Genomic DNA, 20,960 nt, shown 5'->3' on the forward strand with positions numbered 1-20,960 from the left:
TGATCCAGTTAGTCTCTCTGCTTCTCAAAGTGTAATACCTAGAGCTGAATGACGTGTTTGAGGGATGGTTTTAACCAGTGTGGAGTACAGTACTGTTATCTTCATTTTTCTGGAAATTATATTCTCTGAGGTTGCATTGGACAGAGCTTTGTGTTGCAAACCATTGGCAGGTTGTAACCCATTGCTGTGTTATAAAATCATTTTAGTGGGTCTCGATCCACATTAAAAAAATATGAAATAGGATAGAATTGAATAAAAAATATCAGTGCATTTCATGTAGTAGAGCTAAGTATTACAGAAAAATGTTTCAATTTGTATATATAGACACATAGACACTCGTGTATACACACGTACCCATATATGTACATATATACTCAGCGCATGTGTGTGTAGTGAGTGGTGGTACAAAGTGGTGATATATAAGTTTCTTACTGTGTATCAGAAAGGTGTGAAAGCCTCTGGTCTAGACTAGAGGCTTCCCCTCCTTGTTTTTCTCTGATGGCTCCTGTTCTCTTCCGGCTCTGCCACCACTTACATCCTCCAGCTGATATTCTTCTCTCTCTTCCCCTGTGGGTCCTGCTGTGCAATATGAGGGGCATCCTGGGCTCCATTAGATTTGACTTGGGACCTGGGAAAATCATTTTACTGCTCTGATTCAATTTCTGCACGATGGGACCCCCTCTGATAATTTTTGTCTGTGGAATAAAGAAGGCATAGTAGTGAGGTGAGGGGGTCAATTGAAGTTTTTTTTTTTGCTTGTTTGCTTTCAATTCTGAAAATTATTACCCAAGCAAAATTAAGGCTTTAATGAATACAGTGTTTGAGATAGACTTTCCTTCTCCATATTTCTGGTTTTGCAATTTGTGCTTTTGAATACTCCTAACAGTAATTACGTACTCTGTACCAGGCCCTGTTCTAAGCATTTTATATATATCAAGTCAGTGGATCCTCATAACAGCTCCATGGAGTGTGACTATCATCCCCATTTTACAGATGAGGAAACCAAGGAAGAGACCGATTATTTAACCTGCACGAGGCTTTAAAATTCATAGTGTATAACAGTTGTATCTCAAATGGCAATCTAAGAAAAAAATCCTCTAAAACCACCTACACCTGAAATCCGTGGATGGCACATTTGTCCCATTATCTTGTAGTTCCAGATATGCTCATATAGCAGATGCTAAGTTTTTTCATAATCACTTAAAGAGAAGAATTTGAGAATTTAAAAAACTTTTCTTTCATCTTTGGAAAGCACCTCTCACCAACAGGAAAGGGAATCCTTTAATGACACTTCAGAATCTATTAACTCTCCCTCTTCCCTCCGCTCTCCCATTCTCTCTCCCCTTCTCCATTTTTACCTCCACTGTGTTGTCTGTTTCCACTGCAGTTCACTCTTCTACTTTTTCTTGTTTTTTCTTCTCTCTGTCCTCCCCTGTCCCCTACCAGTTTTCCATTTATTCTTTTCTGTACCCTGCCTTTGCACTGTTCATGTTCACTCAAATTTATTTATTTATTTAAATTTTTATTTTATACTGGAGTATAGTTGATTACCAATGTTGCGTTAGTTTCAGTTGTACAGCAAAGTGATTCAGTTATACATATATGTATTCTTTTTCAAATTCTTTTCCCATTTGGGTTATTACAGAATATTGAGCAGAGTTCCCTGTGCTATACAGTAGGCTCTTGTTGGTTATCTATTTTAAATATAGCAGTGTTCAAATTTATTTTTTATAAGAAGTAATATACTGAGCAGCTAGTAAGTGTGAGGCACTGTGGAGATACAAACAAATAAAACGAATATCATGAAAATCAATAAGAGAAAGATCAAAGCTCTGCTAGTTCATTCCCTTGAGAACGTGAGCCACTGGAGCATGCCAAGATAAATACTCTCCAGTCCTTTCCTGTAAGGAGCAGGAATTGAGATTGGGATTTAGCATATAGGTTATAAATGGTATAAAATATAAAGCAGAGTTCAGAGTATTAATAGGGAATACATCCATTTAGGTCATGTTTGGGGTCAAGGAATGAAAATGGTGGCCTAAAACTGTTACAGGAATATTTTTATTGAACAAATTAAGTGTTTTATATAAAAATAGCTTTTTCTAAAATTATGTTGTACATTAATTGTAAAAAATAGTATGTAAGTTGGCCTTGTCCCTGGGGATTTCTATAATATTTTTTTTTTTTTTGTGATATGCGGGCCTCTCACTGTTGTGGCCTCTCCCCTTGTGGAGCACAGGCTCCGTACGCGCAGGCTCAGCGGCCATGGCTCACAGGCCCAGCCTCTCCATGGCATGTGGGATCTTCCCGGACCGGGACACGAACCCGTGTCCCCTGCATCGGCAGGCGGACTCTCAACCACTGCGCCACCAGGGAAGCCCTATAATATTTTTTAATGTAAGAATCACCAGCATTCCCACAGTTGGAATAGGAATCTGTCCAGGACATTTATGTAATTTGTTTCAACTTTGATATGACCTTGGAGTACACTTGTCCTCTCCGGCTCCACTTGCTCACCTGTACTATATATGCAGTAGTTTTCAGGTGCCTCCTGTGTGCCACCGGGTAGGCTGCTGAGCATTAAGGGATCCAAGGTTTAATGTACTCTAGTTTATTATAGAGCTTTTGTTTTAGCAGAGCATCTGTCTCCTTGGTTTTGCCCTATTTAAGGACACTTGCAGGTACTTATTTTTCCTTCCTCTCTCTTGATCAGATCCAATTAATTCTTAGAGCCCGGGTTCCAGTGAACCTTCCTTGACTACCTGCTGAAAGTGGTTTCTCTGCTGTCTCAACTCCTATTGTGCTTATTTTCTTTAACCACTAATTTGGCAATTAATCATGTTAATTGCTTTGTGACTTATATCTATTGTTGTCTTGGATTGTTATTTAAATTGTGCCGTGTTTGACTTTCACAGGTTTGATTTTTGTCTTCTGATTACAGTTCAAGGTTCTTGAGAATAGAGACTCCTTTCTGTAACTCTTATAGCAGTGATCTTTTTTGATTATGTACCTCAAATAATTTGATTATGAACCCTGAATACATGCATATTTATTTAATTATAAAACATACTTGTATATTATAAAACATATATGACATATATTAAAAAGAATGATATACACACTATTACTGTATATAAAGTAGGTAATCAACAAGGACCTACTGTATAGCACAGGCAACTCTACTCAGTATTCTGTAATAACCTATATGGGGAAGAATCTGAAAAAAGATATATGTATATGTATAACTGAATCACTTTACTGTACACCCAAAACTAGCACAACATTGTTAATCAACTATACTCCAATATAAAATAAAAGTTTAAAAAATGATATAAAATGAAATAAGCACTACTGTAAACATAATTTACGTAATTTTAACATGGCATTTTCACTTGTCATACCTGAAAAAGTAATCTTTTTAAACTCAAGGCACATGAACAACTACATGGGAACTGAAAGAGAGTGCCAGGGTCAATCTGTATACTACATATTGGTAAGGATTAATTTCTCTCTCTCTGTCCATATATATATATACACATGTACATATACATATATTGCATATATATATATACACACACATACATATACATATATATGCATACACACACACACACACACACACACACACACACACACACACACACACTCTTTTCCCCTAAGTTTTTCTTCCTGCATCCTAGTGCGTTGTCTTACATACTCACTTGAAGACAGACCATGGACCATTGACCTGTTAGGTGTAACACTTTATATAGTTATCTTAGTAATAATGTTCAACAAATACTTAGAAATTGATTTGGAGTAAGGAAATGTGTATCCCCAATCACATATTTTTGGAAATGTTTCCATAAGAGTTAAGAAAAATTCAATTAAAGAAGAGGTGAAGGGCTTCCCTGGTGGCGCAGTGGTTGAGTCTGCCTGCCGATTCAGGGGACACGGGTTCGTGCCCTGGTCCGGGAAGATCCCACATGCCGCGGAGCAGCTGGGCCCGTGAGCCATGGCCGCTGAGCCTGCGCGTCTGGAGCCTGTGCTCCGCAACGGGAGAGGCCACAGCAGTGAGAGGCCCGCGTACCGCCCCCCCCCCCCCAAAAGAGATGAAGATCATGAAAACAGCTGTTTCAAAATGATTTAGTATTATATGAAAGGAAAATGTGAACTTCCATAAGCACTTTTTCATAAGTTTATTGACCATTTGGATCTCCTTTTTTTTTTTTTTTTTTTTTTGCCGTACGCGGGCCTCTCACTGTTGTGGCCTCTCCCGTTGCGGAGCACAGGCTCCGGATGCGCAGGCTCAGCGGCCATGGCTCACACGGGCCCAGCTGATCTGCAGCATGTGGGATCTTCCCGGACCGGGGCACGAACCCGTGTCCCCTGCATTGGCAGACGGACTCTCAACCACTGCACCACCAGGGAGACCCCTGGATCTCCTTTTATGAAGTGCTCCTTTGGGTCTGCTAACTTAGTTATCTTTTTCTTATTAACACTACAGGAGTTCTTTATATGGTCAGGATATGAGCCCTTAATCAATTTTATATGTTGCAGATATCATCTCTCACTCTGTGGCTTGTCTTTCACTCCCTTAATGGTGTTTTTTGATGAACAGGAGATCTAATATTAAGGTGATTCTGTTTACCCATCTTTTCCCTTATAGTTAGTGCTTTTGGGGAATTTTTGTTCACCCCAGGTTCTTGAAGATATTCTTACATTATCTCTCTCCATCCCAAGTTATCTTCTAAAAATATTTTTCTTCACTGTTTACATTCAGAGCTTCAATCCACTTAGACTTGATTTTTGTGGAATATTACAAGGATAGGGATCAGGTTTCATATTTTTCACTGCAAGTATACCCAGTCGACCCAGCACCATTTATCGAAAACAATTTCCTTTCCTTACTTCTGTGTAAAGATGCCTTTGTCATAAATCAACTGTCGAGATATGTGAGGATCTTTCTCTGGACTCTCTATTCTGTTCCACTGTTCTATTTGTCTGTCTTTGTACCAATGTCGTTATTTTGATGATTTATAGTAATTTTTGATACCCAATAGAGTAAGTTCTCCTCCTGCGTTTTTTTCCTTATTATGGTAAAATATGACATAAAATTTACTATTTTATCCATTTTTAAGTTTACAGTTCAGTGGCATTAAGTATATTCAGACTGTTGTGCAGTCATCATCACCATCCATCTCTAGAACTTTTTCATTTTGCAAACCTGAAACTCTGTACCCCGTAAACACTATTTCTCCTTTCCCCTCAGCCCCTGGCAACCATCATTCTGTTTTCTGTCTTTTTGAATTTGACTGCTCTAGGTACCTCATATAAATGTTATCATACAGTATTTGTCCTTTTGTGACTGGCTTATTTCACTTAGTATAATATCTTCAAGGTTTATCCATGTTGTAGCATATGTCAAAATTTCCTTGCTTTTTATTGATTGATTGATTTTGGCTGCATTGGGTCTTAGTTGTGGCACGCAGGATCTTTCGTTGCGGTGGGCAGGCTCTTTGTTGTGGCGCACAGGCTTCTCTCTAGTTGTGGTGCGTGGGATTCAGAGCGTGTGGGCTCAGTAGTTGTGGCACGCAGACTCTCTAGTTGTGGCACGAGGGCTCAGTTGCCCCGTGGCATGTGGGATCTTAGTTCCCTGACCAGGGTTCGAAACCCTCTGCATTGGAAGGCAGATTCTTAACCACTGGACCACCAAGGAAGTCCCAAAATTTCCTTTCTTTTTAAGGCTGCTGAATAACATTCCATTATATGTATATACTACATTTTGTTTATCCATTCCTCAGTCGGTGGATACTTGGGTTGCTTCCACCTTTTGGTTATTGTAAATAATTCTCTCAAGTTTTCTTCTTCAAGAGAATCTGGTCTATTCTTGGTTCTTAACATTCCATTTAGAATCTGCCTTTCAGGTTTCAGATCAGCCTAAGGAGAACTATCATCTTGTCATTATGTTTCTCTTAATCTGTTAACACGATATCTATGTTCATTTTTTATTTTCTTCTTAATAATAGCTTTCTAAATAGTGTTCTTGTGCATCTTTTGTGACATTTGTTTCTATGTATTCGATTGTTTGATGTTATTTTCGATGGCATCTTTCTAAAAGTTTTTATTTTTTAACTGATTGTTGATGGTATATAGATGTACATATACAGTATACAGTTGATTTTTGTTGTATGTTCTTTGTCTAGCAACTTTACTAAACTCACATATTATTTCCAATGATGCAGATGAAGATTTTAAAAGCTTTCTACATGCAGTCATATTATCTGCAAATAAGTATAGTTTTATTTCTTCCTTTCCAATATTTATATCCTTATTTCCCCATGCTACATACTGTGTACTAGCCGGGACCTCCAGTACAGTGTTAAGTAAAAGTAGTAAGAAAGGATATCCTTGTCTGATTCTCTATCTCAAAGGGAAAATTTTAACATTTTGTTACTAAGTATGATGTTGCTGTAGGTTTTTGGTAGATGGCCTTTATCATATTAAGGAAGTTTCTTTTTTTAAAAAAATTACTTATTTTATTTATTTTTGCCTGCATTGGGTCTTCGTTGCTGCACGTGGGCTTTCTTTAGTTGCGGCGAGCAGGAGCTACTCTTCATTGCGGTGCACAGGCTCCTCATTGCAGTGGCTTCTCTTGCTGCGGAGCATGGGCTCTAGGCACGCAGGCTTCAGTAGTTGTGGCACACAGGCTCAGTAGTTGTGGCTCTTAGGCTCTAGAGCGCAGGCTCAATAGTTGTGGCGCACGGGCTTAGTTGCGCTGCAGCATGTGGGATCTTCCCGGACCAGGGCTCGAACCTGTGTCCCCTGCATTGGCAGGTGTATTCTTAACCACTGTGCCACCAGGGAAGCCCCAGAAGTTTCTGTTTTTGGTCCTTGTTTTCAAAGAGTTTTAAAAATCATAAATGGATATTTAATTTTGTCAAACACTTATCCTGCACTTATTGAGATAATCCTCTTAATTTTCTTTTTTATTCTGTTAGCAGAGTGAATTAAATGCACGTATTAGAAAAGAAGAAAGGTTGGACAGTAATGAGCTAAGCATCTATCTCAGAAAGTTAAAGGATTCCCCCCCTCCTAGTTAACTGCTAAAAATAGTATTTGAGCCCATCATTCCTACTGAAATCATATTGCAATTTAAACCACATTTTTGCTATAGGAACACCTACTAAGATTTAAAAATACTCCCTACTCTAAAGTAGAGTTGAAATCTCTCATTTATAAATGGAGATATAGCATGGAAACTGAGAATAACAGTTGATGCCACATGAACTGGCAAACACATATTTTTGAATATTTTAATTTTATAATTTTTAAAACATTCTGGGCTGACTCACTTATTCTGGTAATGGCATTTTGGATTCCTATGCTAAGAATTAAATCTATCACTTTCTAGTAGGGCCCAGAAATAGATTTTAGGCTTTAGAGATGTAGAGGACGTATTTGGTATATCAGGAACATCATATGTCATCAAGTAGGTAGTTTCATTCTCCTGGATAATGATCTAAAACAGCGGTCCCCAACCTCTTTGACACCAGGGACAAGTTTCATGGAAGACAGTTTTTCCATTGACGGGGGAGGGGGGATGGTTCAGGTGGTAATGCAAGCCATGGGGAGCGGCAAATGAAGCTTCTCTCGCTCACCCACTGCTCACCTCCTGCTGTGAGGCCCGGTTCCTAACAGGCTGCGGACCAGTACTGGTCCGCAGCCTGGGGGTTGGGGACCCCTGATCTAAAACATCTACTTCAGTGTGATTTTGCTGCCTCGTTTTACCAATTTTAATTCATGAGTCTTCTTGTAGAAAGGCCTAAGACTTGACCTAGTGGGTTTTGATATAGTCAACTTAGACGTACCATAATTCCCTTCCAAGACTGAGGGTGAAAGATTCTGTGAATCAGAGGTTCAGATGCCTTCACAGATAAAATGCCCATTTTATAGATTATTTAGATAGCTGTTAAGATATCCTACTTCCGTCTTCTAGCTTCTTTACTGCTTAATACTGCTGAATTTCAGTCTAGAAACTGATAATTTTGAAACTGATTTAGTCTGAGTGGAATTATTGTTGTTGGATTTAGTTCAGAGAAAATAAATTAATTCTGTAAAATGGAAATGTGCTGAATATCAACTAACAATAATTCACTCTAATTTATAACTTAATAGTTATTTAAAATGCAGTTATTGGTCTTTGAGCCTGTTTTTTCTTTATAGTCACCTGTTATTTTAGGTTGCCAAAGCTGAAGACTTCCTTCTTAGCTGCTGTTAAATATTGTTGGTTAAGCACAAACGTCATTATCAAGAAAACAGGAAGCTATGTAGGAGAACATGCCAAATGGTGAATTAATAGTCAGGGTAAAGGAAACTGACGTAGACTCAGGGAAGGAACCCTAGACTCATCTACTTTGTTCTTTTTAGGTGGCTTGAAGAATAGAAATGGTTTGTCATTATTTTTTCCAGAAAGTATGTCAAATAATAGGTTTAGCATTAAGCTAGAAAGCATATATTTTGCATTGTCTTAAAAATGCTGATGTCTTAAATGTTGTAGAATATCTTCATATAACTTTGTTAATCAAGATTAATTCTTGGTTGTCACTCATATCATATAAAGTGTTGTGAAATTGCCTACCTTTTCCTCTTTAGAGTGAAACTCTACTAATTTGAGTTTGATCTCAGTAATTAGGAACAAGTAATAATTTAAAGAGGATTCAAGTCCAAATTTATGTTCCACTATTTATTTAAAGAGTTTGCTGAATAAATCAAGAGTGTCAACATTGTAGCACCTATTTAATCAAGTTATAAGGGCCTTGTTCCCTCTTTTGCATCATTGATTTACATGTATACAGTTCTTATTACTGAGAAATCATTTTCTTTTCATTAAAGCACATGTGGTTGGACACTTTTTGGCAGCTTATTGTCAGCTTTTACTTTCCAGTATTATAAGTACTTAATAAAAACACGTTTGTTGAAAAGAGTTATAATTCACATTTTCCAGTAAGTCTGATGGTTTCCCCTTTAATTATTGAGAGATGATTTAGTTTGGTGGTTAAGAAAATGGGCCCTGGAGCTGGACATCCTGGGCTTGGATCGCAGCTCTGTCACTTACTAGCAAGTTGCATGTCTTCTGTATGCCTCAGTTTCCTCATCTGTAAAATGGAGATAATGATAGCATCTATTTCTGAAGGTTGCCGTGGGCTTAAATAGTTTAATCTAATTAAAGAACTTAGAACAGTGCTCGCCACATAGTAAATGCCCAACAAATGTTAGCTGTTGTTGTTATTATTATTTCTTGTGAAAACAGTAATTTTAGGTAATGACTTTAAGTTTAAATTCTGAGTTGCATGCACAACTCTTCAAAGGGAGGACCTTCCACAAATAGTCACACTTTCAGCTTTCTCAGAGGTGAGGATGAGAGCGCCTTCCCAATTCCAGTTAAATCATCAGTTTTTGTCAGGAAAAGAGCACTAGACCGGGAATCAAGTCTTATGCAAACCTTTCATTCAGCAAACCTTTATCTCCATACATAGTCGGTGGAGTAGCCACGTTCTGGACACCAGTGCTGCTGGATTCTAGAGATTTTTTTTTTTTTTTTTTTTTTTGAGGTATGCGGGCCTCTCACTGTTGTGGCCTCTCCCGTTGCGGAGCACAGGCTCCGAACGCGCAGGCTCAGCAGCCATGGCTTACGGGCCCAGCCGCTCCGCGGCATGTGGGATCCTCCCAGACCGGGGCACGAACCCGTGTCCCCTGCATCGGCAGGCGGACTCTCAACCACTGCGCCACCAGGGAAGCCCTGGATTCTAGAGATTTAAAGATGATTTAAAGATGCTTAGGCTTGGGCTTCCCTGGGGGCGCAGTGGATAAGAATCTGCCTGCCAGTGCAGGGGACACAGATTTGATCCCTGGTCCAGGAAGATCCCACATGCCACGGAGCAACTAAGCCCATGCACCACAACTACTGAGCCTGTGCTCTAGAGCCCGTGAGGCGCAACTACTGAAGCCCACGCGCCTGGCGCCTGTGCTCCACGGCAAGAGAAGCCACTGCAATGAGAAGCCCGTGCACCGCAATGAAGATTATTAGCCCCCACTCGCCACAACTAGAGAAAGCCTGCACACAGCAATGAAGACCTGACGCAGCCAAAAATAAATAAATAAAACTTAAAAAAAAAGAAAAAAAAGAAAAGATGCTTAGGCCCAGGAGAATAAGATGTGGCCAGAAGTGGAAGTGGTTTCTAATCTGTTGTCATCTGTAAAATGACAGTTTCTGAGTTTAGCTGATGATTACAATCATACAGTAAAATTTCATCAGTGCTGGGTGCTTAGCACTGTGCTAGATGCTGTACTAAGACATTTTTAAAAACTGTAAAGCAGTTCTTGGCACCAAGAATCTTAGATCTGGTAGGAAAAACAAACCACAATTAGAAAATAGATCAATAATAATACTGAGGGTCGTGATTAGATGTAAAACAAGAGATCATAGGAACGAGAGTATAAGAAGGTTATTATGCTTAGCATTTCAATGTGCCAATGGTTAGCTGCAATTTCTGTAATAAAGAACCAGAGTAAACTGCCTGATTTGTTGTTAACCTGAATCCCCACTTGAGAATTCCCACTTGCATAATCTTTTTAAAGGGAACTCAACCCACTTTGTTCTTCCCCATGTTAAACTTTAAAATCTTGAGTCCCCAGATATTGAGGTAATTAGAATTTAGTGAAAGATACATTTTTAGAGCATAGTTCATCCAAAAATCCTTTTTATGTTATAATGACAAGATATGTGTTTTGTTCTTGTCACTGCTGTATTCCCAGTGCCCAGCACACTGCCTGACCTGTAGTAAGCACTCAAGAAGTATAGTTGAGAGGGAATTCCCTGGCGGTCTAGTGGTTAGGACTCCGTGCTTTCACTGCTGAGGGCGTGGGTTCAATCCCTGATCAGGGAACTAAGATCCCACAAGCCTCTGCTTGGCGTGGCAAAAAAAAAAATTAAACAAAAAAATATAGTTGAGAGACAAATTTGAAATTACATTTAAATCGTCAGCAATTTCTAAGTCATTTAAAAATTATTTTACTATTAAAAGATACTCAGTTTGGAATATTGGTTTTTTAAACCTTAGCTCTAACTGTGTGTTAGGACAAGTTGCCATTATACAAATATAATTTTAATGAAGTTGGTAGCTTTTTATTTACTAGCATTTTCATGCTTGTGTAAGGAAGTGCCTTTCTAGGAGAATGAACTTTCCCACTGTATTAGTTCTCTGTAACTGCATTTGACTGCAGCTTCATGGGAGGCCTTACACCAGAACTGCCCTGCCAAGCCATTCCCAAACCCTGCCACATAAGAAACTGTGGAGAGATAATAAATGTTACAAATGTGACATTTTGTGATATCACAATGTAAAGACTTTCATATACTTTACCTGTAGACTCTTTATAGGTAGATCATCCTGCCTTCTTTCCTTTTGAAGAGGAGTGAAGCACTTTAGAAGAAAAAGATAAATCAAGCCATCATAGCCAAGTTTCCTGAGACAAATATAAAAAGAATGTATTTAGCTTTAAAATATTTATATAATTGTAGAATAGTTCATGTTCATTATTAATCAAAACAATGCAGAAAGGTAGTTGAAGAACATTCTAAAAATCACCCCAAATCCTGCTACATTTTGGTGACGGTCCTTTTGAAATCTGTTATGTACATAGGAATACACACACATTGATCTATCTTTTCCGTACGTGGAGCCATACTATCCATATGTGGTTTTCAGTATTTTTTAACCCGTGCCCTTTTTTGATTAACAGAAAAACACTCTTTGAGTGTGATTTGAAATTTCATGGTATATTAAATAACATGACCAAAACCAATTTTATTTTATTTTTTTAAATAAATTTTATTTATTTACTTTTGGCTGCATTGGGTCTTCGTTGTTGCTCGTGGGCTTTCTCTACTTGCGGTGAGCGGGGGCTCCTCTTCTCTGCGGTGTGTGGGCTTCTCATTGTGGTGGCTTCTCTTGTCGCGTAGCATGGGCTCTAGGCTCTTGGGCTTCAGTAGTTGTGGCACACGGGCTCAGTAGTTGTGACTTTCGGGCGCTAGAGCACAGGCTCAGTAGTTGTGATGCACGGGCTTTGTTGTTCCGCGGCATGTGGGATCTTTCCAGACCAGGGCTCGAACCCTTGTCTCCTACATTGGCAGGTGGATTCTTAACCACTGTGCCACCAGGGAAGTCCATCCAAAACCAGTTTTAGACAGAGGTAATTAAAAAAGGGGAAACATTTTGGTTTAATCTTAAAAGAACCTTTAGGTAACATGACATTGGTTTGTTTCCCATAAAGCTATTTATCCTAGGTAATATGAAAGACAGAGCCTAACAAGATGTTTTAAATAATTTTCTCAGTATTTAATTGGAGGAGAAGCTGACTACTTTTTAGGAGAGAGAGACCAGCTTAGCCTTTCTTGCCTCTGTTCCCTTGAACAGTTCAGTTATTGGCCCCAAATTTGTGTATACCTCTCAGCAAAACAGAAGCCCTACAGTTCACTGGAGATTAGTGACATAACCTGTTTATACTCCTGTTTGAGGAGTATTACCCCTGACACCATCCCCACTTCGAGTAAGTGATCTTTCCAACAATAGGACTCTTCTAAGGTGAGTTTTTCTTCTATCTTTTCTTCTTTTTCATGCTGTGTTAGTGGCCTGTATAGATTGGCTGGCCCACCCATGGATCTGCCTCTGTGTCCATGTGAGACTTGGCTGTCATCTCACACTTTCAGCTCTTGACTTCCCTTCTCCTTAAACGTGAGCTTCTCCGCTAGTTGTCCCTGTTGAATAAATCTTCTGGTCTCCCTTGCCACTGCTGTTTCCCTCATCCAAGTACCTAGCATCATTCTTGGCCTGAAATGGACTCGTTTCTGGTCTCCTCGTTTCCGTTTTGCCTCTTTACAGTTCCCTTTTCCATACAGTATACTGGGTAATCTTTTAAAAGCTTAGAATCAGATAATATTACTCTTCCTAAAACCTTCCTTTGTGCTTAGAGTAAAACCTGGATCAACCGCCACCACTTCCAAGGCTCTGCGTGGTCTGTCCCTTGCTTAATCTCTTGTCCTAATCTTTTGCTGTTTTCTCTCTCAGTCACTCTGCCCTAGCCGCATTGCCCAGACTTAGCAAGATTCCTTCCCCCAGAAATATCAAACTTGTTCCTGCCTTCACGCCTTTGCACCAGCTGTTTCCTCTAGCTGGAACGCTCTTCCCCAGAGCTTTCATGGTTGGCCCCTTCGCGTTATTCAGGTTTCGGATTTCACCTCCTCCAGGGGTCTTCCCCAGTCTTCCAGTGTAATGTGGCTCCTGTTTTATTGCAGCTCGCTGCTTTATTTTCTTCATCACATTTAGCAATCTTAAACCATCTTTGTGTGTTTGTCTCTTTTTTTATCATTTCTCCGTCCCTCGCTAGAATTTAATTATTGTGAGACTGTAGCTCTTGTCTGTCTTGTCCACCCTGTATTCCTAACACATAGAACAATGTTCAATAAATCTTATCTAAGTGAAAAGAATCAGTGAGTGAATCACGCAGGTGGAGGAATGTATTTTTCTACACCCTGAGGTGGCTGGAACCAGCCCTTCAAGTAGGAAGGGAGGAAGGTGAAGAGGCAGAGCACAAAAACACTTTCCTAGTCATGGTTAAGGCATAAAGTGAATAATATAAAGTGTGGCCCCACCGTGAATGTAAGAATTTAGAAACCTAATTCACATTGAAGAAGGATGAGTTATTCAAACAAACCAGAATCAGATTAATCCTGAGGATTTCCTGTACTATTAATAACTTCAGTCGTTAAGCGGTGTAGGTAATTTGATGATCTTCAAGACCCCAAAAGACACTTGATTGAATATTTTTAAAAAAAAATCATTTAAAAACATTGCTGGTTGAATATAAGAGAAAAAATTCTTAGTGTTGCTTATAGGGTCATTTCTGTCCCTTTGTATTTTATAATGCGAAAATTTATGTGTTTCCCATAAGTGTTTTCAAAGGACTACTATGTTGTGAGCTAGAAAAGATTATACTATAAGAGAAATATTTTAGTACCTTTAATAAAATGTGCCCTGAAGAATTTTTTATATTGAAAGGTAAAGGAGGCTGTGTTCTTAAAACCTGTAAAACATTAAAGTAGATTACTCTGCAATGACTAGTGCAATTTTGTTTAGTTTATAAACTAATATTTTTATTGGCCCCTAAAGGTAAAGAGGAATAATCAACCTAGTGATTTATGTTAAATACATTAAAGTTTCTCTCTGCTTCTTTTCTCTTTCACATTCAAATAGTTTTGGGAAAAAGTAATAGTTAATCTGAGATCTGAGTTAGTTTTTTTTCGAGCCAGCACTTCTTAAATTTAGTTTCAAATGACTGTTGCCCTTCAAAGTGGCCATCTCGGAAAGTTGTACATTTGTTCTAACAATGCTTCCATTCCTTAAACTACTTTTGTAGGTTCTTTTTCAGAAATGTTTCATAGGCAGTTTTGGAATTATGAATGAAAATTAGCCTTCTTTACAAATTAAAAACCTTGCTTTTTTTTGGACTAAATGAAGACATACAACTGCCTTGACTGACTTCATATTAATATTTTATTAATTTATGAAGCCAATACTGCTGTTATGCAGTTGAAGTTATGACTCAGAAGATTACGAGAGATATCTTACAAAGTAAATCTCTGTAAAGAACAAAGAGTATTGTATAACTTTGTTAAGTAATAGATTAAAAAAAAAAACAAGCTGTTGAGACCTGGGTGACTAACTCACCCCCCTTTTAGATTTGCATTTTACCTGAAACTGAGTGCAGTGCATTGTGCTCTGCTACAGATGTAAGTTATGGGGCGCCAAATCTAGAGGAAGCGCCTTATTTTCGGGAAAAGAGAGAAAACCATCTGGTACTAGAAAAAGACCACAAGTGGGCTCTTTTTAGTACTAACTGAGTGAAAACCAAGAGTCTATATTTAAAATATGACCATAAAACTACTCTTCTTTTACAGCTCTTGACATCAAAGACTACAGACCTGTTTTGGATCATATACCTGTTTTCAAAGTCGAGATACACTTCTTTGAGAGAAGTAGTTGAAGCAGTGTTGTTATTTATTTTTAGAAGGCATATAGGTTTTATTGTGGGAGAAATGAATTATTTGTTTGAGTGCAAGTCTTGCTGTGTCTTGGCCTCCATGACCATTAAGGGCTTTTATTTTGTTCTATAAGCCAGTGTTTTAATCGGTTGTCTTTAAGGATCACTTTTTATTAACTTATTAAATATTGTAAATACGCGGGATTTTAAGAAACTCTTTTCTTCTCTTTCTTTCTTTTAAAGCTGCACGTCATTGACTCCTGGACCCAACTGTGACCGATTTAAATTGCACATACCATATGCTGGAGAGACGTTAAAATGTAAGTAAATGATGACTCTTCTACTGAAAAATGTAGATTACAGTGCTAGCTATTGGATTTTGTGCTTTAGTTTTTATTTCTGGCTTTTAGGTGTTATCTCCTAAGATACTGATCAGAAGGATTTACCACTTTTTGAAAATTTGTCTTTCAGTCCTAGTTCTAGTCTAAGTAAGGCATGCAGCTCAATATCAAAAAAACAGACAACCCAATCCAAAAATGGGCAGAAGACCTAAATAGACATTTCTCCAAAGAAGATACACAGATTGCCAACAAACACATGAAAGAATGCTCAACATCATTAATTATTAGAGAAATGCAAATCAAAACTACAATGAGGTATCATCTCTCACCGGTCAGAATGGCCATCATCAAAAAATTTACAAACAATAAATGCTGGAGAGGGTGTGGAGAAAAGGGAACCCTCTTGCACTGTCGGTGGGAGTGTAAATTGGTGCAGCCTCTATGGAGAACAGTATGGAGGTTCCTTAAAAAACTAAAAATAGAACTACCATACGACCCAGCAATCCCACTACTGGGCATATTCCCGGAGAAAACCATAATTCAAAGACTCATGTACCACAATGTTCATTGCAGCTCTATTTACAATAGCCAGGAGATGGAAACAACCTAAGTGTCCATTGACAGATGAATGGATAAAGAAGATGTGGCACATAAATACAATGCAATATTACTCAGCCATAAAAAGAAACAAAATTGAGTTATTTGTAGTGAGGTGGATGGACCTAGAGCCTGTCCTACAGATTGAAATAAGTCAGAAAGAGAAAAACAAATACTGTATGGTAACACATATATATGGAATCTTAAAAAAAAAAAATGGTGATGAAGAACCTAGGGGCAAGACGGGAATAAAGACGCAGACCTACTAGAGAATGGACTTGAGGATAGGGGGAGGGGGAAGGGTAAGCTGGGACAAAGTGAGAGAGTGGCATGGACATATATACACTACCAAATATAAAATAGATAACTAGTGGGAAGCAGCTGCATAGCACAGAGAGATCAGCTCGGTGCTTTGTGACCACCTGGAGGGATGGGATAGGGAGGGCGGGAGGGAGGGAGGTGCAAGAGGGAAGAGATATGGGGATATATGTATATGTATAGCTGATTCACTTTGTTATAAAGCAGAAACTAACACACCATTGTAAGGCAGAAACTAACACACCATTGTAAAGCAATTATACTCCAAAAAAGATGTTAACAAAACAAAACAAAAACAAAGTAAGGCAGTTGGCAGGGAGTAAATTGTGGTCAAGTGGGCATGCACACGTTTTATCTTTTATAGCAAAGGTCAGAAATACAAATGGCTACGAGGCCAGACTGGTAACATGAATGAGGGAAGCAGCCTAGGTGTGGCAAATTGGGGCACTCCTACCCAGTTTCGAGGGGTTGCCCTTACTGATTTATTGAGAAAAGGCAGAAATCTGAATTTTTATTTGAATTCTCAGTTTTAGATGTAGGCCACTTCTTCAAAATTACAATGTGGGCCAGCATTATGCAGGCCAAACCATGTGTTTGTGGGCTGGCTTGAGCTCTTGAACCACTGGTTTGTGACCTCCATGAATAGTATGCAAGACTTACTGTAGGATTTAGTCCACCATCTACAGCATCTGCCTAGGTTGCATCAGCCCTTCTCTGCCATAATTACCAGTACTGAAGCTCTAGCCTCGTGTGGAAATGATGATAGCTTTGGTTGGTTAGTATCAATAATCTCATCAGGAATTTTCTTTCTTGAAACTGTACTAGTGAATGGGATATGAAAGTCTCTCAATTCTTATACAGAGGAATAAAGAACAAAGATGTTGAAGGTGGGACAGACGGGTAAGCAGTGTCTTTCAGACCACTATAGGCTAGGAAAGGCCACATCTTAGTATTCGCAGAATCACTTTAAATTAATTTACCAAATGCAACGTGAACCAAAAAATTTGTGACGTGCTGACTTGCTAACCTTTCATTGTTAGATCATTCTCTGGAAACCATTAAAATACAAAAGAATTTCACCTGTCTGAGGTAGTAGGACAGACTAGGTTGCTACTTTTTTGGGGGAAAAATAGTTTTGACTAAATTTGAAGAAAATGATCAAAGTAAATCATTCGCATTTACTAAAAATGTAAATAATTCAAACATTTTTTAATACATGAAAACAGTAGTCCTCTGTTCCATTTCTCCCCAACGCTAGTCCTCTTTCTCAAGGGAACCACTTAAAATATTTAAAAAAAATTGTTTCAGTGTTTAGCTCTCCTGGGGATGATCGCCACATATCTAAGTAATATGCTTATGCCTCTATTTCTTGGCTTATCAATTTTAGATATTACTATCTTTTGATTTTCTGCTCTGATGCATAGGGTATCAGCCTATTTTCACTGCACCCTTTATCTCTCTCTTCTCCTCTGTAGTGTAATTTTACCACCACTATTGGTTCCTGTGTTGGTTACCCTGTAGCTTCAAATTTTTTCTTTTCTTTTTTTTTAAAGGATCATTTAAAGCATTGTATTATATAGTTAAGTGAACAGCTCCTAAAAGTTCCCAGTCAGTGCCTGGCACACAGTTATCACTGTTATTACTTAAGCAAAATCTCTGTGCAGTGATCATGACCACTTAGTATGCTTTTATTTAGTTTCCCGTTAACCATAGACGGTGTCTTTTGGCTCCTCACTTTATAAGATGAAGATATTAGCCCCTGACCTTCCTTCCATTCCTCTTCCTCACCCTCCCAACTTCTGTCTTCTCTTATTTTCCTTTTGCATTGTCAAGGGTGATAATTTACTGTCTGTTCTAAATCTGCAGTTGCCATCTGTGCTTTGTCCACAAATTGCTTGAATGATTACTCTGCAGGCCTGCTCCTGCAGTTATCACTATGGGATTTACCTTTATTATTCTCTTGGATTTGACCTTGTGTAGAATCTGTGTATTGAAAATTCTGTGTTTTTAGAATTATGTCTTGGTAAACAGGTTACCTTGTTATTTTGCTGGACCACAGTCTCAAACAACTTGCTCAGATTCCACTCCTCCCTCCATCCTTCCACCTTTCCTGTAGCTCCTCTGATAATTTTTTATTACCACAGTCATAATTAGGTATCTTAATTTTCTTTTTTAATAAATTTATTTATTTATTTATTTTTGGCTGCATTGGGTCTTTGTTGCTGTGCTTGAGCTTTCTCTAGTTGTGGCGAGAGCGGGGGCTACTCTTTGTTGTGGTGCATGGGCTTCTCATTGCGGTGGCTTCTCTTGTTGCTGAGCACAGGCTCTGGGTGCATGGGCTTCAGTAGTTGTGGCACATGGGCTCAGTAGTTATGGCATGTGGGCCTTAGAGCACAGGCTCAGTAGTTGTGGCACACAGGCTTAGTTGCTCCATGGCACGTGGGATCTTCCCGGACCAGGGCTCAAACCCGTGTCCCCTGCATTGGCAGATGGATTCTTAACCACTGCGCCACCAGGGAAGCCCAGGTATCTTAATTTTTAAGAGCTCTAAGAGCTCTGTTTCTCTTTTGCAACATCTTGTTCTTATTTTATGAATGTAGTATCTTAAAAGTTTTTGAAGGATATACTTTTTTTTTTCTGTTTTCTGAATTATTTTGATTTTCCCCAGGGATTATATTTTTATCATCTTTTTTTAACCTCTGTTATTCTATAGCCTTTCCTCAAATAAAAGATGGGTTTTGGTTGTCCATTTATATTTAAAACATGATAAAACTCTGATTGGGACTTCAGTATGGGCAGGACTTAATAGGGTATGTGGGTTAATGGTGGGCAGGCTGTTAATATGAGCACCCCTACGTGTCATATTTGGAGTTCAGCTGTTCTAGCTCTCCCCCAAATAGTTTATTCTGGTTTTTAAGAAAGTCTTCTATATTTTTTTCCTGGGGATACATATCTGGCCACCATGCCATTTTTGGGAGATGGGTATATAGATTATTGCCTGTGGAGCTTTTAGTCAGTCTCCCTGTTCTTAGCCCCTTGTCTCATTCTTGCCTCTCCTTACACCGGATGACTACAAGTTTTTATGGCTTTACCAGGACAGATGGCTTCCTTCTCATCAGTAGCCTCTTCCTCTCATTATTGCAACTAAAGCTTTCTCTGCCCTGTCTCTTCAAGTACTACTCTTCCATCTGCATTCTGCCTTCTAGGAATTTGTGGAAATGTTGCTACTGTTTTCCCTTCCTCTTCACTCTCCTGTTGTTTTTGATTTTTATCTTTCTGTTTCTCCACTATCATTTAATGAGAGGGTGGGTCTTAGGAGAGAGAGGAAGTAAATGTTTGTGGTCAGTCCACAGTCTTGAGCCAGAAGTAATGTGACTTCACAAAGATCCTTCTAGCTGTATGAGTTTATGTTAGGAAGCATTTACTAGTATCCTGTATCCTCTCACTACTGTAAGCTTTTATAACATTGGTGATAAGGGTATTTGGACTGGTATTTACCATATCTTGTAGTTATGTCCTATTAAGTTATTGCTTGATATCATCATTATATGCTAGAGACTTAATGTAGCCTGTAGAATGCTCTATAATAATTGAGTAATAGATGAACTTTATATACTGAGATTCTTGCACATTAAGGTGAGTCAGACTCCTAACCTTAAGCAGCGCATAGCCAAATAAAAGGAAAAGACAATTGATTATGGAAACTGTATTTACAAAAGTTTATTGAATTGGAAAAATAAGAATGTGACATTCTGTTCTTGTATCAGTCTTTTGCCAACAGAAATTCAATCTTTAGAAGTTATTTATTGTACAAGGAATTTGTAATTGGAACATTGCTCTTAACAATTCAGAAAACAGGAAGGACGTACAGTACTTTGCAGATTTGGAGTCTGTTTCTATTTTGTCTTATATATTTTACTCTGCCTTCTCAAAGCAGATTAATGACAGTATTATGTAACCAAATTTTATATTTTGAGATATTTTATATACTAGGAAACAGTTCATCTATAAATTTTGCAGTTAATGATAGTGAGAATGAAAGACAAAGGAGAGGGCACATTTCTACTCATGAATTCATGAATTTATTCCTACAGAATTACCCACATGTAAAATGAAATAATTGAAGTAAAAAAGACCAGAAGATTACAGTACATTAGGAATGACGTTATTGTCTCCTCAGCTCTTTTCAATGTGAAGAGAAAACTTGGGCATTGAAAGCATTGCCAATTTGTGTAAGATTCTCATGGAAGATATCAAAGGATATCTGATAAAGAGAAGTCCTTCTAACACAACATCGTAAAGCAACCATACTCCAATAAAAATTAATAAAAAAAAAAGTCCTTGAATTTCATGATTGTAGAAGAGACAACTGGTACTTACTTAAAGAGGATTGGAGAAGTGAATCATCAGTGATGAAATTGATTTAAATAAAACAAATGTTAAGATCTAAGATGGTGCCACTAAAATGAGTGAAAATATGCCCATTACAGCAAAATTCACAGAGGAAGATCCGCGAGATTTTTATAAATGCATATTTGTAAAAATAGTCATGCGCTACGGCACTTAACTCTTGAAGAAATTATTGTGTTTGTGTTTTTTTGTGTCCTATTTAAATAGGGCGGG

At 38.3% G+C, this 20,960-nt stretch overlaps 1 protein-coding gene across 8 annotated transcripts in view; it reads left to right on the forward strand.

The window, feature by feature from the left end:
* BABAM2 (BRISC and BRCA1 A complex member 2) overlaps positions 1-20,960 on the forward strand; it is a 451,346-nt gene that overhangs the window by 26,886 nt on the left and 403,500 nt on the right. For all 8 annotated transcript variants that reach the window (XR_004352840.1, XM_032652850.1, XM_032652849.1 and 5 more), the window contains exon 3: positions 15,325-15,401. Coding sequence is in view for 7 of the 8 variants with exons in the window: in XM_032652850.1 (XP_032508741.1) it covers positions 15,325-15,401 (77 nt within the window). In the remaining variant the exon portion in view is untranslated. The remainder of the gene's footprint in view (positions 1-15,324; positions 15,402-20,960) is intronic.

This window comes from Phocoena sinus, chromosome 13 (genome assembly GCF_008692025.1).
Source record: "Phocoena sinus isolate mPhoSin1 chromosome 13, mPhoSin1.pri, whole genome shotgun sequence".
Classification (NCBI taxonomy): domain Eukaryota; kingdom Metazoa; phylum Chordata; class Mammalia; order Artiodactyla; family Phocoenidae; genus Phocoena; species Phocoena sinus.